The 15,587-nt window shown below is 35.0% G+C and overlaps 1 protein-coding gene across 3 annotated transcripts in view; it reads right to left on the reverse strand.

The window, feature by feature from the left end:
• Positions 1 to 15,587, reverse strand: part of GALC (galactosylceramidase) — a 57,109-nt gene that overhangs the window by 19,499 nt on the left and 22,023 nt on the right. For all 3 annotated transcript variants that reach the window (XM_011974280.1, XM_011974279.1, XM_011974281.1), the window contains 3 exons: positions 12,455 to 12,610; positions 9,579 to 9,703; positions 7,550 to 7,677 (listed from right to left, as the gene is read on the reverse strand). In XM_011974280.1, the coding sequence (XP_011829670.1) occupies positions 7,550 to 7,677; positions 9,579 to 9,703; positions 12,455 to 12,610 (409 nt within the window). The remainder of the gene's footprint in view (positions 1 to 7,549; positions 7,678 to 9,578; positions 9,704 to 12,454; positions 12,611 to 15,587) is intronic.

Genomic DNA, 15,587 nt, shown 5'->3' on the forward strand with positions numbered 1-15,587 from the left:
AAAAAAAAAATCTCCTGTGGTCAGAAGAAAACTGAAATACTAACCTCAAACCACCCCTGAAAATGAGCTGGAATTTAATTGGATCAGTCTTTGCAACAACTTAAGCCGCCAGGGCATTGTTTAAAACAATACAGAAATCCACCAGCAGTTAGTGTAACTTACAGTGAGGTGTGATCAAGGAACCAGATAGAGTCCTGGAAAAACCAATGTCATCCCAGGGTGACTGTGAATATGCCCAAAGCCACATTCTCCAAGGAGCAACATTTCAGGCTTTACAGTGTGTATGGGGGAAGAGGGAGGGAACAGACTTAACTAAAATACTCCAGCAAATCACTAAATAAATAAATAAACAACAACAAGCCTTAAGCGGGAGAGGATCAATGCCCAGAGTTGCTAGCATGTATTATACATGAGTTGCTACCATATATTATATATAAGGTCCAGTTTCCAACAACACACAAAAAAGTAAGACATTCAAAGAAACAGGCATTATTTCATTCTTACCAATGGCTGAAGAGTATTTTATGGTGTATATATATATACCATGAATATATATATATATATTTCCTTATCCACTCATCAGTTGATGGGCACTTAGGTTGATTCCATATCTTTCAATTGTGAACTGTGCTACAACAAACATATGTGTGCAGGCGACTTTTTGATACAATGACTTCTTTTCTTTTGGGTAGATACCCAGTAGTGGGTTTGCAGGAATGAATGGTAGATCAATCTACTTTAGTTCTTTGATAAATCTCCACACTGTTTTCCCTATAGGTTGTACTAACTTACATTCTCACCAGCAGTGGATAAGCACTCTCTTTTCACCACATGCATGCCAACATCTATTGTTTTTTGACGTTTCTTAATGGCCATTCTGGCTGGCTTAAGGTGGTATCTCACTGTGGTTCTAATTTGCATTTCCCTGATGATTAGTGATGTTGAGCATTTTTTTCATCTGTTTTTTGGCTATTTGTATATCTTCTTTTGAGAAATGTCTATTCATGTCACCTGCCACATTTTAATGGGATTTGTGCTTTTCTTGCTGGTTTGAGTTCCTTATAGATTCTGGATGCTAGTCTTTTGTCAGATGCGTAATTTGTAAATGTCTTCTCCCATTCTGTAGGTTGTCTGTTTACTCCAATGATTCTTTGCTTTGCAGAAGCTTTTTAGTTTAATTAGGTCCCATTTATTTATTTTTGTTTTGCTGCATTTGCTTTTGCGGTCTTAGTCATAAATTATTTGCCTAGGTCAATGTACAGAATAATTTTTCCTAGATTTTCTTCTAGAATTTTCATGGTTTCAGGTCTTAGGTTGAAGCCTTTAATCCATCTTGAGTAAATTTCTGTATATGTTGAGGTGAGAGGTAGGGATGCAGTTTCCTTATTCTATATGTTGCTATCCAATTTTCCCAGCACCATTTATTAAATGGGATGTCCTTTCCCCAAATTTATATTTTTGAATGCTTTGTCAAAGATCAGTTGGTTTTAAGTATTTGGCTTTATCTTTGGGTTCTCTATTCTGCTCTATTGATATATGACTGCTAGACCTGATAAACGAATTCAGGAAAGTTTCAGGTTACAAAATCAATGTACACAAACAATGTGCATAAATCAGCAGCACTGCTATATACCAATAATGACAAAGCTGAGAATCAAATCAATAATTCAATCTCTTTTAGAATAGCTACAAAAAATATATAAGAATATACTTAACCAAGAACCAATAGTTATAAAAGGAGAACTATTATACAAAACACTACTGAAAGAAATAATAGATGATGCAAACAAATGGAAATACATCCCATGCTCATGGATTAGAAAAATCAATATTGTGAAAATGTTACTACAATGCCCAAAGCAATCTACATATTCAGTGTAATTCCTATCAAAATACCAACATCCTCTTTCACAGAATTAGAAAAAACAATCCTAAAATTCATATGGAACCAAAAAAAGAATCCAAATAGCCAAAGCAATCCTAAACAAAAAGAACAATCTGGAGGCATCACATTATCTAACTTCAAATTATACTATAAGGCTATAGTAACCAAAACAGCATGTTATTGGTTTAAAAACATCAATTTATATATAAAGTAACAATGTCCTACTGAGTTTGCATCATGCAGTGTTGTGATATGTGTGCTAATAATAGAAAAAAAGGGGAAAGGGAACAGACCAACAAGGGAATTCAGCATAATCTACTGGAATTCGGTTAGTTTAAATCTGAAGTGAGTCCAGTAAGTTAAGATGTATATGGTAAGCCCTAGAATAATCACTAAAAAATAACTCACAAAAATATAGTGAATAATTAATATTGTTAACATGGCCGTACTACCCAAAGCAATCTATAGATTTAACGCAATCTGTATCAAAATGTCAAGGACATTCTTCACATAAATAGAAAACACAACCATAAAATTTATATAGGAACACAGAAGACCACAAACAGCCAATGCAACCCTGAGCAAAAAGAACAAAGCTGAAGGCATCACACTACCTGACTTCAAAATATACTAAAAGCCTATAGTAACTATTAATAAAACAGCATGGTTTTGGCATAAAAGCGGACACACAGACAAATGGAACAGAATAGAAAGTCCAGAAATAAATTCATGCCCTATGACCAACTAATTTTCAACAAAGGTGCCAAGAATACACACTGGGAAAAAGGACAGTCTCTTCAATAAACAGTACTGGGAAAAATGGACAGCCACACGCAGAAGATGAAACTGGATCCCTACCTCTCACAATATACACAAGTCAACTCAAAATTGATTACATACTTAAATATAAAACCCGAAACTATGAAACTAGAAAAAAACAAAGGGAAAATGCTTTATGACAATGAAGTGGGCAAGAATTTTTTTAAATAAGACCTCAAAAGCACAGACAAAGCAACAACAGACAAAGGGATTACATCAAACTGAAAAGCTTTTGCACATAGTTACCATGTGACCCAGCAATTCCACTCCTACATATATACCCAAGAGAACTGAAAACACGTCCACAGAAAAACTTGTACACATATGCTAATCCACATCATTAGTCATAACAGCCATAAAGGGGTTCAAGACACACTGCCCCCAAATATTTTACAGTGAAGTAATCTGAGAAAAATGCAGAAGCAGGAAGTTTACTCTCTGCCCTTCTCCTTTCTCCTCTGAAGCAGGTCGCAAAAGAAACAAAGTAAAACAGCCTACAAAATGGGAGGAAATATTTGCAAATTATACATGAGACAAGGGGTTAATATCTAGATTATATAAAGAACTTAAACAACAAGAACAACAACAAAATAGTCCGATTTGAAACTGGGCAAAAGACTGTTCAGACATTTCTCAGAAGAAGACATATAAATGATTAACGGGTACATGAAAAAATACTCAACATCACTAATCATCAGGGAAATGCAAATCAAAACCACAATGGGATACCACTTCCCTCTACTTAGAATGGCTATCACCAAAAAGACAAAAATAAAACAAGTGTTGGTGAGGATGTGGAAAAAAAGAAATACTTACTTAATGTTGGTGGGGTTGTAAATTGGTACAGCCACTATGAAAGATTCCTAAAAAATTAAAAATAGGCGGGGCATGTGGTAGCTCACGCCCATAATCCCAGCACTTTGGGAGGCTGAGGTGGGCAGATCACTTGATGTCAGGACTTCGAGACCAGCCTGGCAAATGGTGAAACCCCGTCTCCACTAAAAATACAAAAATGAGCCAGGTATGGTGGCAGGCGCCTGTAATCCCAATCACTCAGGAGGCTGAGGCAGAAGAATCGCTTGAACCCAGGAGGCAGAGGTTGCAGGGAGCTGAGATTGTACCACTGCACTCCAGCCTGGAAGTGCAGAGTGACATCTGCCTCAAAAAAAAAAAAAAAAAATTAAAAGAACTACCATATGATCCAGTAATCCCACTACTGTGTATATATCCCCCAAAATAAAATATGTATTGTTGAAGAAGTATCTGCACTCCCATGTTTGTTAAAACACTATTTATAATAGCCAACCTGAGTGTTCAACAATGAATGCATGAATAAAGAAAGTGTGATATATATACACAGTGGAGCATTATTAGTCATAGAATGAAATCCTGATATTTGCAACAACATGGTGGAATATGGAGGATATCATGTTAAGTGAAATAAGCCAGACACAATAAGACAAACACCTCATCACACTTACATGTGGAATTTAAAAAAAGAAGAGTTGACATCACAGATGCAGAGAGTAGAACAGTGGTTACCAGACACTTGGGTAGGGCTGGGGAGGGAAGGACAGGAAGAGGTCGGTCGATGGGTCCAAAGTACCTATTGCACAGGAGGTATAAGCTCTGGTGTTTTATTGCACACTAGGGTGAAGATGGTTAACAGTAAGGTTTTGAGTATTACAAAACAGCTAGAAGAGAGGCTTTTGAATGCTTTCATTACAAAGAAATGATAAATTCATGAGGTGATGGGCATACCCTGAGTTGATCATTATCCCACATGTATGTATCAAAACATCAAATTGTACCGTGTGTCAATAAAAAACAAAAATTTCCTGATTTCAAAAGTTACCAGATAGCTACAGTACTTAAGACAGTGTGGTGCTCACATTAGGATAGATATATAGGCCAACAGAATAAAATTGAGGTTCCAGAAATAAACCCTCAAATTTATTGCCAATTGATTTTCAACAAGGGTGCCACGACAATTCAATGAAAAAGGAATAGTCTTTTCAAAAAATAGTGCAGGGACAACTGGATATCAAAATGCAAAAGAATCAAGTTGGACACACATATAGCCCCAGTTAAGAAAGAAAATGGACCAAAAATCTAAATTTAAGAATTAAAACTCTAAAACTCTTAAAGGAATACATAAACATAAATCTTCAGAACCTTGAATTAGGCAATAATTTCTTAGATATGACACCAAAAGCACAAGAAACAAAAAAGAAAACAAAGTGAACTTCATCACAATTTAAAACTTTTTTTAATTCAAAGGGTACCATTAAGAAAATGAAAGACAACCCATACAAAGGGAGAAAATATCTGCAAATTATATTTCTGATTTCTGATAAGGAATTTTTATATAGAATAAAGAACACTTATGACTCAATAATAAAAACACAAATATTCCAATCTAAAAATGGGGAGAGTTTAAACAGACATTTCTCCAAAGAAGATATACTACTTGCCAATAAGCACATGAAAAGATCCCTACATCATTAGTCCCTAGGAAAATGCAAATCGAACTACAATAACAGCACTTCATATCCACTAGGATGGCTATAATCAAAGGCACAGACAATAAGAACTGTTGGGGAGGATGTGGAAAACTGTAAGCTTCATAAACTACTGGTGACAATGTAAAATGGTGTAGTAACTTTGGAAAACAATTTGGTAGTTCCTCAAAATCCGAAAGACAGAGTTACCATGTGATCTAGCAATTCCACTCCTACATATATACCCAAGAGAACTGAAAACACATCCACAGAAAAACTTGTACACACATGCTAATCCACATCATTAGTCATAACAGCCATGAAGGGGTTCAAGACACACTGCCCCCAAATATTTTAAAGTGAAGTAATCTGAGAAAAATGCAGAAGCAGGAAGTTTACTCTCTGCCCTTCTCCTTTCTACTCTGAAGCAGGTCATAAGACCCTCATTCAACAGGTGCTCTCCCTATATTCCTTATCTCTGAAGACAGTTTCTGGTGAAGATGAAATGCCTACTCACTCTATGAGCCTGCAGATGAGATCCTGAGACACTGACAAAAAGCTGGCAGAAAGGTAAGAATTCTCACCAAGTCCTGCTCTTCTAGATCTCTGCCTGAAGTACTTGATTAAGAGAAGACAATTAAAAACAAACAAACAACAAAAAAAACTTCTCATCCTTTCCTCTCCAAATTCAGATTAGCAGAAGAAAAATATTTGTTTGGTTTGTGACTCTTATATAAATTTAGTTTTGGGTACTCATTACCTGTAGATCCCTTCCCTCCCAGGGTCAGCTATTGCTTTCCTATTTGTCTCATTTTGTGCACTGAGAACCTGGCTTGACTTCACATCTGTCAGGGATGTGTGAGCTGTCAGTTTTGCGTATGCAGGCAGCCACCTTCAAGGTGGGGGCCCCAAGAGTACAACCGGACAAAAATGTGATTTGCACTCCATTGGCAGCTAGTTTACCAACTACTGCCAGTTCTGACGGGGAGTGGGGAGTAGGGAGGTTATCTGGGTCCTTCTTTTGACTATCCTTGGGAGTGGTTCTAGGTCTTTGGAGGATCACTTCTCAGCCTTTTATTTAAAAAATTTTAGCCATGAGTCACAAAACATAGCACACAACTTGTATTTACATGGAAATACATAAGCATACAGACAGACGCCAAGATCTTATGGCTTTTATTTTAAAAATTTTAGCCAGGAGTCATAAAACATAGCACACAACTCACTGATTTATACAAAATATTCGGCTCGCATCCTTTCTCGGTGATCAAGTGTAGATTTTGGGAGGGCTGCATCTTTTTACACCCTCTTTTGAGAATCCTCTTCACCCAGGGTAAGACATAAAAGGCTTATTGTTTTGTGTTTTGAGTCACTTAATAGATACCTTTGGTTTAAAAAATCAATACTGCCAGGAATATTTACTCTTTGTCCTGGCTCAAACCTGATGGTAGGCTATTTGAAAGAATTTTTTTTAAGAGTCTATGGTCAGGAGTTGGACAAACTGTAGGCTGACATTCAGAACCTGATATGATACACATAAACACACACACACACACACACACACACTCTTACACTTTTTTAAAGGTTACTCTGTTCTCTGTTTTGGATCTTACTTCTCCCATGGGAACTTAATTGCTAAAAATCCTTCTTCACATAAGCCCTGCTGACTATATGCACTTCCCATTCTGTTTACCTCCTTCTTGTTGGAACTTCATTGACCTCTTTGGGAAGCTTGAGATCTCCCCAAACTGGTACCTCTAAGACTTCTTCTCTCCATTTGGTTCTGCTTCTCCATCCACCTTTTTTCACCTTCATTCTTTCATTCAGTTCTCTTGAATCCTTGATATGTCCGCCTTCAAGCTCCTACCTCTTCCCATGCCTCTGTCCACGTGTCAGACCTATTCCCTTCCTACTCAAGCCCCTCAGTCACCTGAATTTTAAGCTCCTTGCTCTCAACAGACTTAAGGTCTCCCCAAAACAACCCAAAACAACCTGAGGATGAAAAAGGAAAGAGTCACAGCCTCCATAAGATGACATATCAGGGCAAGGGAAGGTCGTGAAGGTCTTCTCCACAAATATTGGTAAATAGGTAACCTTAATTTTGTCCCAATTGCCAGAAACAAAGTGGAGAAAAGATGAGAGCTGACTATTTTGTATAAATCAGTGAGTTGTGTGCTACATTTTATGACTCATGGCTAAAATTTTTTTAATAAAAGCCATAAGATCTTGGCGTCTGTCTGTATGTTTATGTATTTACATGTAAAAAAAGTATTCAGTTTTATATAATGTTATTTTTCCAATAGTAAAGAAGTGAGTTAACCCAATAGCAACAACAAAAGTTTACCATGGTTTCAATGATGATGGTGAGGTTCCCTAAGCCATCAGTCAGAGCTACATAGCTTCCTCCTTTCTCTAAATGGCCAACTGTCTTCAGGTAATACCAGCCAGGTTGAGTAAACTGAGTGGTATGAGCTATAGAAAAACAAAGTTTGAAATAAGATAAAAATGGCAATAATAGTATTTCTTTTGGAAAAAATAAAGCTGTATATCAGTTTAGGTCTGATTGAGTCAAACAAGCTATTTTCTATTTTGGAGGAATGTATCTGTCAACCTCGTGTTTAAATTTTTAAATAATTAATCTAGATAAATGAAATAATTGCAAGAATATTCCCGGAATGATAGGTAAAAATAAATGAACCTGTCAGTTCAAGAATATGATCAGTCTTTTCTTCAAGAACACAATAGTTATTCCCCCGCAACCTTAGTTCCTCACTATTTAACCCATCCTAAAATAGCTACCAATAAAAAGGTTAAAAAAGTTAATAACGAATTTCAGAAACTAACTTTATGGTTTCAAACATATTTATTTCCACCACATGTACACTTATTGGTCACCTCCTAAGCTCGTCCTGAAAATGCACTGAGCAATATACCATGTCCCAACCCTTGGAAAAGTCACAAAATTAAGAGCATTAGTTCATCTAGATAATGTGGGGCCAACAATTTCAACATTCAAGGGGCTGATACACAAGTCTAACCTTAATTTTCTCATATGATTCTCAATATTAGAATATACAAGTTTAATATACAAGTCTAACCTTAATTTTCTCATATTTTTGGGAGGATAATTTAAGGAGTTTAGAATAACATCATGATTACATGATTAATATGATTACAAATCTGTCTTAGGAGAGCACAACTAAAAGGGAAAACCACCAAATTTAAGTTTAAAATAAAAACAAATTCACTCCAAATTCATAATTTTCTTCTGAAAGGATTTTACCTTTAAAGAAATTAGCTTTTTAGAAAGATTGTTAGGATTTTTAAACAAAATGGTCATAAATGTTTAATATTTTACAAAAAAAATTGCAGAAAAAATTTCAACATTATTCAGCAACAGATTTTGTTATTTTGTTTAGATTATATTCACTATTAGTATGGTTATATCTCTTCATGAAAAAGTGACACTATGCCATGCATCCCTGCATAATCTCAACTTCCCTTGTGACTAAGGAATGATACTGTACCGAAACTTTTGTATTTCAATAAAAAATGGATGTATTATCTATAGCCCTGCTCATTGTCTCTGAGCTATATAAATTATGTCTTGTCTGGTAGAAATTTAATTAACTTCTTCCCTGTTGTGGGAAACCCAACTTACCTCCATTGACAATTCATCTCCAGTTCCCTTACACTACAAAAATGTGTGCTATGCTGACTTTTTATTTGAATTGTTTCTAACATCTGCCATGTGCCAGGATCCTTCGTATCATATGGGTAACATAAAATCTTCAGTATATGCTCATTTTAAATCTTTATAAGCTTTACATTGTTACCTATTTTGAAATTTACCTTTTCACAACCCACATTTCACAGATTTAGGGGACAGTATAAAGCCATATTTCACATAACTTTCATATTTACTTATTCATTTGATGATTCAATAAATATAGTATTTTTAATCATCTACCTTTGATTTTGCTAGCATATTATTCTAATTGAAACTATATTAATATAAAAGAACAAAGTGTCTCCAAAGCTAATCTTAAGACTTTTAGATACTCTGTTTACAAATACATAATTTTATTAGCAATTATCATCATTTGTAATTATATCCTTAGATGATTATTAATTTCAGCTCTTCCTTTCCCTCTCTCTCTCCTCCTCTCCTACACTTTTCTAAAAGCCTGGTCTTACAATAATCAGAGAGTAGTCTAGTTACCCAAAATATTCTTATAAAACACTGGCAAATCTTGCTTAGATCACATACTTAAAACACGCATAGACACACAGTTTATATAATCTTCTCTAAGTATTCTTCTGTTGTCTCTTAGAGAAGAATTTAGGGAGTGAGAGATGGAACTGAACCATACCTGACACCCAGACAGGAGATTCTACCACGTAGTGACCACTCCATGGCTCCTGGGCTGTCATCAACCCGCATCTCCCATAAGGCAACTGTTCATAGTAACTAGCCACTAAATTCCATGCGATTGTGCTAAAAGATGTGTTTGATAAAAAAGAAACACCAAGACAACTTGTGATAAAAATATAAATGTCTAAAAACCTGGAGTAAAAAGACTTTATCACAGTAATACACATCTATGTAAATGACAATAAAAGGATCACCCAAAATAAGAAAATATAAGTTGTCTAAATTTATTCACATTTTGAAAAATCCAGTGTTGGGTACATTTTAATATTTTTAATGGTGAATCACATGACAAAAAATACAAATGTATTATGTGCAAGATTTTTACTGAAAAGTGATATAGCCAGAAGACAAATCATGCCTTACTAGTACCCGACACATCACAAATTTGAGTCAAATACAAATAAAGGCTTTGTGCATACCTACTTTCAACAGTCAGCCTTCTTAATGCCCCAGTTTCATGACATAATTTTTATGAACTTGACTCTGAACTGTTCCAAAGTTTTACAATTGAGAATTCTTAGAGTCAGACTGCCTGGGTTTAAACCATGGTTTCACCACTTAACCTCTCTGTAAAATGAGGATAATAATTACATCTCTCTCATGTGAGTTTGTAAGGATTAAATGTACTAATGCATAGGAAGAGTACGGAACAAGGTCTGGGCTGTAGTATTGCTATTAAATATGATTCCACTTCATCTACAAGTAGTAGTTGGATCTGACTGCTGATCTGCTTTGTGGCCCATTCTTTCTCAGATGATCAGGCCCTAACAGTCAGAGCAGGTGCTAACCCCTAAAACTTTGACTCTCTGGTTCTCAGGAAATCCAAGGGCAAAATGGAAGTTCTTGAACTTGGTATTGTTGAGTCTCTCACAGATTAAAAAAGCACAGAGCTTACCCACAGAATTTTATTTTTTTTATCAAGTCCTCATCCAGCATTAAAAAACACACTGACATTCTTAGCAAATCAAAGCCTTCTAATTCTATCAATACGAAGTAGAAATAATAGTCCTAATTTTCAAAACACCTTACTATTAGTGAATATTTTAAGTTCTTGTAATTTTGCCCATGGTTTGCAAGATGCGTGGTATCCCTTCTGGCTAGTGATAGATGTATCACTCAAGACAAGCTTTCTGGAGGGCATTTTGTAAAATACATACAAAACCCTTCAAAATCTATATATCTCTGACCATTCCATTTCTAAGAATACAGCCTAAGAAAATAGTCATGGGTATGTACAAAGATATTGGTATACAATTGATCATTTCAGTTTGTACAAAGCTATTAATTAAAACAGAGACAACTTCCAATTCTAAAAAGAGGAGAATATTCAATAAGGAATAATATATTTTCCACATCAGTGTTTCCCAACTTGTGTAGCATCAGAATCACTAGGGGGCACTGACTAGATGGACAGAACCCCAGGAGCCTTCCTTGTAGATTCTCATTCACAATGTCTGGGCAGCTGCCAAGGAGAAGGTATAACAACAAGTGTCTCGGGTGCTTCTTAAGGCAAGTTTGGGAAATGGTGGTTTATGTAAGAGAATATTTTAAAATGCATTTACAGCATTAAACATGATGAAGTAGAAATATAGGTAAACGTGAGAAAAAGTTCCTAATGTCATGTCAAGTGAAAAGCAGTTTTTTAAACAGATTCTATAGTATGGTCTCAATTTTGTATTAAAAATGTATACATGCCAATATAAAATAGGAAGACATTCACGAAAACTGTTAAGGATAGTTAGCACTGGATCATAAGACTGTAGGTGATTTTGCTTCTTTCTTTGTACCTATCTTCAGTTTTCTAAATTCTCTGCCATGAAGATGCCTTAACCTTAAGAACAAATTAAGTTATAACCAAACTTGCCTTAAGTATCTTTTCTTTCACAAAGAGAAGAAAAAGAACAAATACAATATATAGCAACCCACATTAATATCACAATAAATATATAAATATTGGTTTGCTTTTGTTCTATGTTTCAGAACAAAAAAGAACAAAATTTAAGAACAAAATGTGGTTCATTGTTTAGAAAGCTAATTGCAATCTATTCACAATTAAAGTGTTTTTCAAAGCATTTAAGAAATGGTTCCCTTAGGAACATAAAAAGTTGTGTTCTCCCTTAAGAACATCTGTTTTTAAACAACAGATTACACACATTAAGTGATGCCATGAGGAATCAATCAGACAGGCTGGGAAGCAGACAGTCCACAAGACAATCAGCCTGGTCTTTTCAACAGATCACTGTCATCAAAAATGAGGAATAAGGAAGCTACTCTAGATTAAAGGAGACTTGAGGGGCGTAACTTTTAAATGCAATATGTGCGTGTTTGACTATTCCTTTTCTTAAAAAAAGCTACAAATGACATTCTGGGGGAACAATTAGGAAAATCTGAATATAGACTGAGTATTAAAAACACTCTCATGTATGAAAAAATGATACTGTGATATGTAGAAGAATATCCTTGTGTTTTGGAGACACATGCTAAAACATTTAGAGATAAAGTGTCCTTACATATACTATTTACTATATAATTATTAAAAATATATGTAGCTTGTCAAAAATCAGAGAGCTGCATGTATTTTGCTACATATAAATTATACCTTAATAAACCAGACTTTATTTAATATAGACCATATTCAAATATAGAAAATTAGATGTAGATTAAGTATAGGTATAAAAATAGAAAATGCTAATAAGGCAAAATGTTTACAATCATTGAATCTAGGCTGGAAGAATAAGGAAGTCCACTTTTTTCTAACTCTCGTGTTTTAAAATTTTTTATAATAAAAACTCTAAAAGGTTTTTAATAACTTACGAAGTCATATAGCCATTGACATAATTCTGATTTAAAATGCGACCCCAGCAGCCTGCACCCGTGTCACTATTTAAAGTGCTAAAATCTTCAGAAGACCAAAGCTTCTTCCCAGTCAACCTTGCATCTTTTACTGAATGGGTTCCAGGATAATGAGCCCTAGGGAAAAAAAAGGGTGGGAGTCAATGACAAAAGGTCACAATGTGGCACTTATATACATATATATTTGTTGAGTGTATAAAAACACAAGTCTTCTCCAAGGTTTTCTATTTTAAAATAGTTGGGTAGCTTCCAGGTAGATAATGAATGTAAGCATCTGCTTTACGCCCTTCTGTCTCAGCATGCCATTAAAATGACAGCAAATAAAACAAAAGGGGATAAACCTACAACAGCATACCGGATAGGAAGGAAAATCATCAACAGATAGGAAATTTCAGTCTATTTCTGGAACTCACAAAATGGATGGAAGCATGTTGAAGGATGGAGGTAGCAGAGAGGGCCACAGCCTAGAACACCCCAAGAGGAGAATGAAGTAACGATAAGATTCAGACTTCCCAGGGGAAGCTAAGGAGCTTGGGGCAATAGTAAATGAGTGAGGAGGAGGCCAAAAATAAGATTAGTGAAACCTTCATATAAAGCAGTGCTCTCCCCTCGACTCCTGTCCTTAGAACACAGAAAGATAGCTTGGCATTTACTCCCAGGCCAAAAACAAAACAAAACAAAACAAAAAACAATACCCACTAATGGTTATTTCTTGAATAAAAAGAATAAACTACCTTGGGAAAACTAGAAATTACTGTATCAGAGCAGAGGTGGTTCTCAACCCAGGTGATTTTTGTCCCTGGAGGGAATATTTGGCACTATAGGGAGATATTTTTTCAACTGTCTCACCTGGGGTTGAGGATATTTGCTACTGGCATCTAGTGAAGAGAGGCCAAAAATGCTGCTAAACATCCTACAATGCATAGGACCAACCCCTACAACAAAAAAATTGGCCATTAAAAATATCAATAGTGCAGCAGGTGAGAAACTGCCCCAGAAAATGAATGCCTCCTTCATCCTATCATTCGATGGGAGGGGAGTCAGTCAGTGGAAGTATAAATACATATTCATTACTGCAAGAGTAAAATACTCCCATAATGATGACTGTGGAAGTACTGATTATAAGAATAAAGACAATAAATTTTAAATAGAAAATAGATTGACAATCCAATAAGAGAGCACACTAGCTAAATAACTGTAGGAATAAGGGCATCTACTTTTTAGTTTAGCAATTATTTACAAAAAAATAATACAAGCAAAATAATGGAGATTAAGTTATACCATAATTCTAATCTTTGTAGTTTGGTATAGTAGTATTTATAACATCAAAAAAATGATTGTGAATACTTGTGTTATTTTTTAGTTATTTAATTCCATAACTTTAGGTCACAAATCTTTTAGGAAAAAAATCCTATTTGGTAATTCTTTATACCTAGTGAAGATGAATTAGGGCACAATATCAATTTGGCATTCCAGGATTTCATGAGTAAGAAAATAATATACAATATATACTGGAGAACATAAAAAGAAGTATTAGAGAAAAACGAGGTTCCACTAAGATTTTACTGAGTCACTAAACTCAGGTGAAAGCAGGCATCTATTCACTATTGCAAATCTACACTACAAAGAAATCTAGCATCTAACAGGGTTAAGCAATCATCGTTGTGGCACTATAACACCCAACCTGAAAAATCTGGCTACTAGTCTTTTAACTAATATAAATTCAAAAAACTACATTTTTAGATTTACTCTTCTATCCCACAACTTCATTCCGTTTCCATGAAATTCAGCTTTGTTACCTCAGCCAAATGTTAATTTTTAATACCCCATCTATTTGTCATCCAGTTGTCTAGTTGCCAAATGCATGTTTGGTGTATTTGGTTAAAATATATTTCTATATTAAAGAAAACCCTGGAAAGTAATATGATAGCATGTTACCAATAAGCAGTAGATGTTAGGATTATGAGTATATTCTATCTTTATACTTTTCTACATTTTCCAAAGTCTCTATAATGAGCATATTACATTTACAAAATGAAAAAGTAACTTTACTGAAGTTATAGGAATAGGGGGTATATCCTTCATTCAGAAAATGAAACTGTTACTACATTCAAAACCCAAATGATTTATTACATGATCTGAGCAAAGAAAGGCAGAACTAATACTAAAATCTGGGTCTTTCTCTATGTATATATTTATTCCTAGTGCAACAAAATGTAAAGGCTCTTTAAGAATATAAATTTTTAATGTACATAAGCAGGCAAACATTCTCTATCATTTCATAGCATTATTTTTCAAACTTCAATTATAGACAAAATTAAGATAATTGAAAGTAAACCAACTTCATAGTTTATCCTAACAGAGGAACATATTTGTACTTTAAAAAATTAGAATTTTTGGCCAATGCAGAACATGACAGCAGCCCAGTTTCTGAAGCTCCTCAGTACTCCTCCTGAAGCCAAACAGACCAACCAGATAAGGGAAAGGAAAAACAGGTAACACTGCCATCAAACCAGGTGACAGAGACTGTCCCCAGGAGCCTCACAGCATCAGAAATGGCCCAGGATCAGCAGATGGTATATGGAAACTGGAAGTGAAAGGGGACTGGCTGGTACTCACACAAAAGGAGTAGACCCTATCCTAAGTGGGAGAATAGAAGACCGACTCAGGAAGATGAGAACATCTTCACAGGCTTGAAGTTAGGGGAGAATGCTCAAAACCGTGAATTCACTAGGAGATCAAACCCAATACCGTAAGAGTTCAAACTAGATTTGTCCAGTAGAAATATAATATGAACCACACATACATTATAATTTTAAATTGTCTAGCAGCCACATTAAAAACCAGCAAAGGTCTTTACCACAATAAAACACATAAATGAAAAAAATTTAATTTAATTTACAAAGCAGAAAAACATGGAGAACATAATTTTAATGATATATTTCACCCAATATACCCAAAATACTATCATGTAACATGTAATCAGTGTAAAACAATTGTAAATAATATTTTTATATTCAATTTTCAAAACCCAGTGTGTATTTTATACTTATAACACACCTAAACTCAAACTAGCCACATTTCAAGTGCTTCC

This window comes from Mandrillus leucophaeus, unplaced genomic scaffold, assembly GCF_000951045.1.
Source record: "Mandrillus leucophaeus isolate KB7577 unplaced genomic scaffold, Mleu.le_1.0 Scaffold144, whole genome shotgun sequence".
NCBI lineage: Eukaryota > Metazoa > Chordata > Mammalia > Primates > Cercopithecidae > Mandrillus > Mandrillus leucophaeus.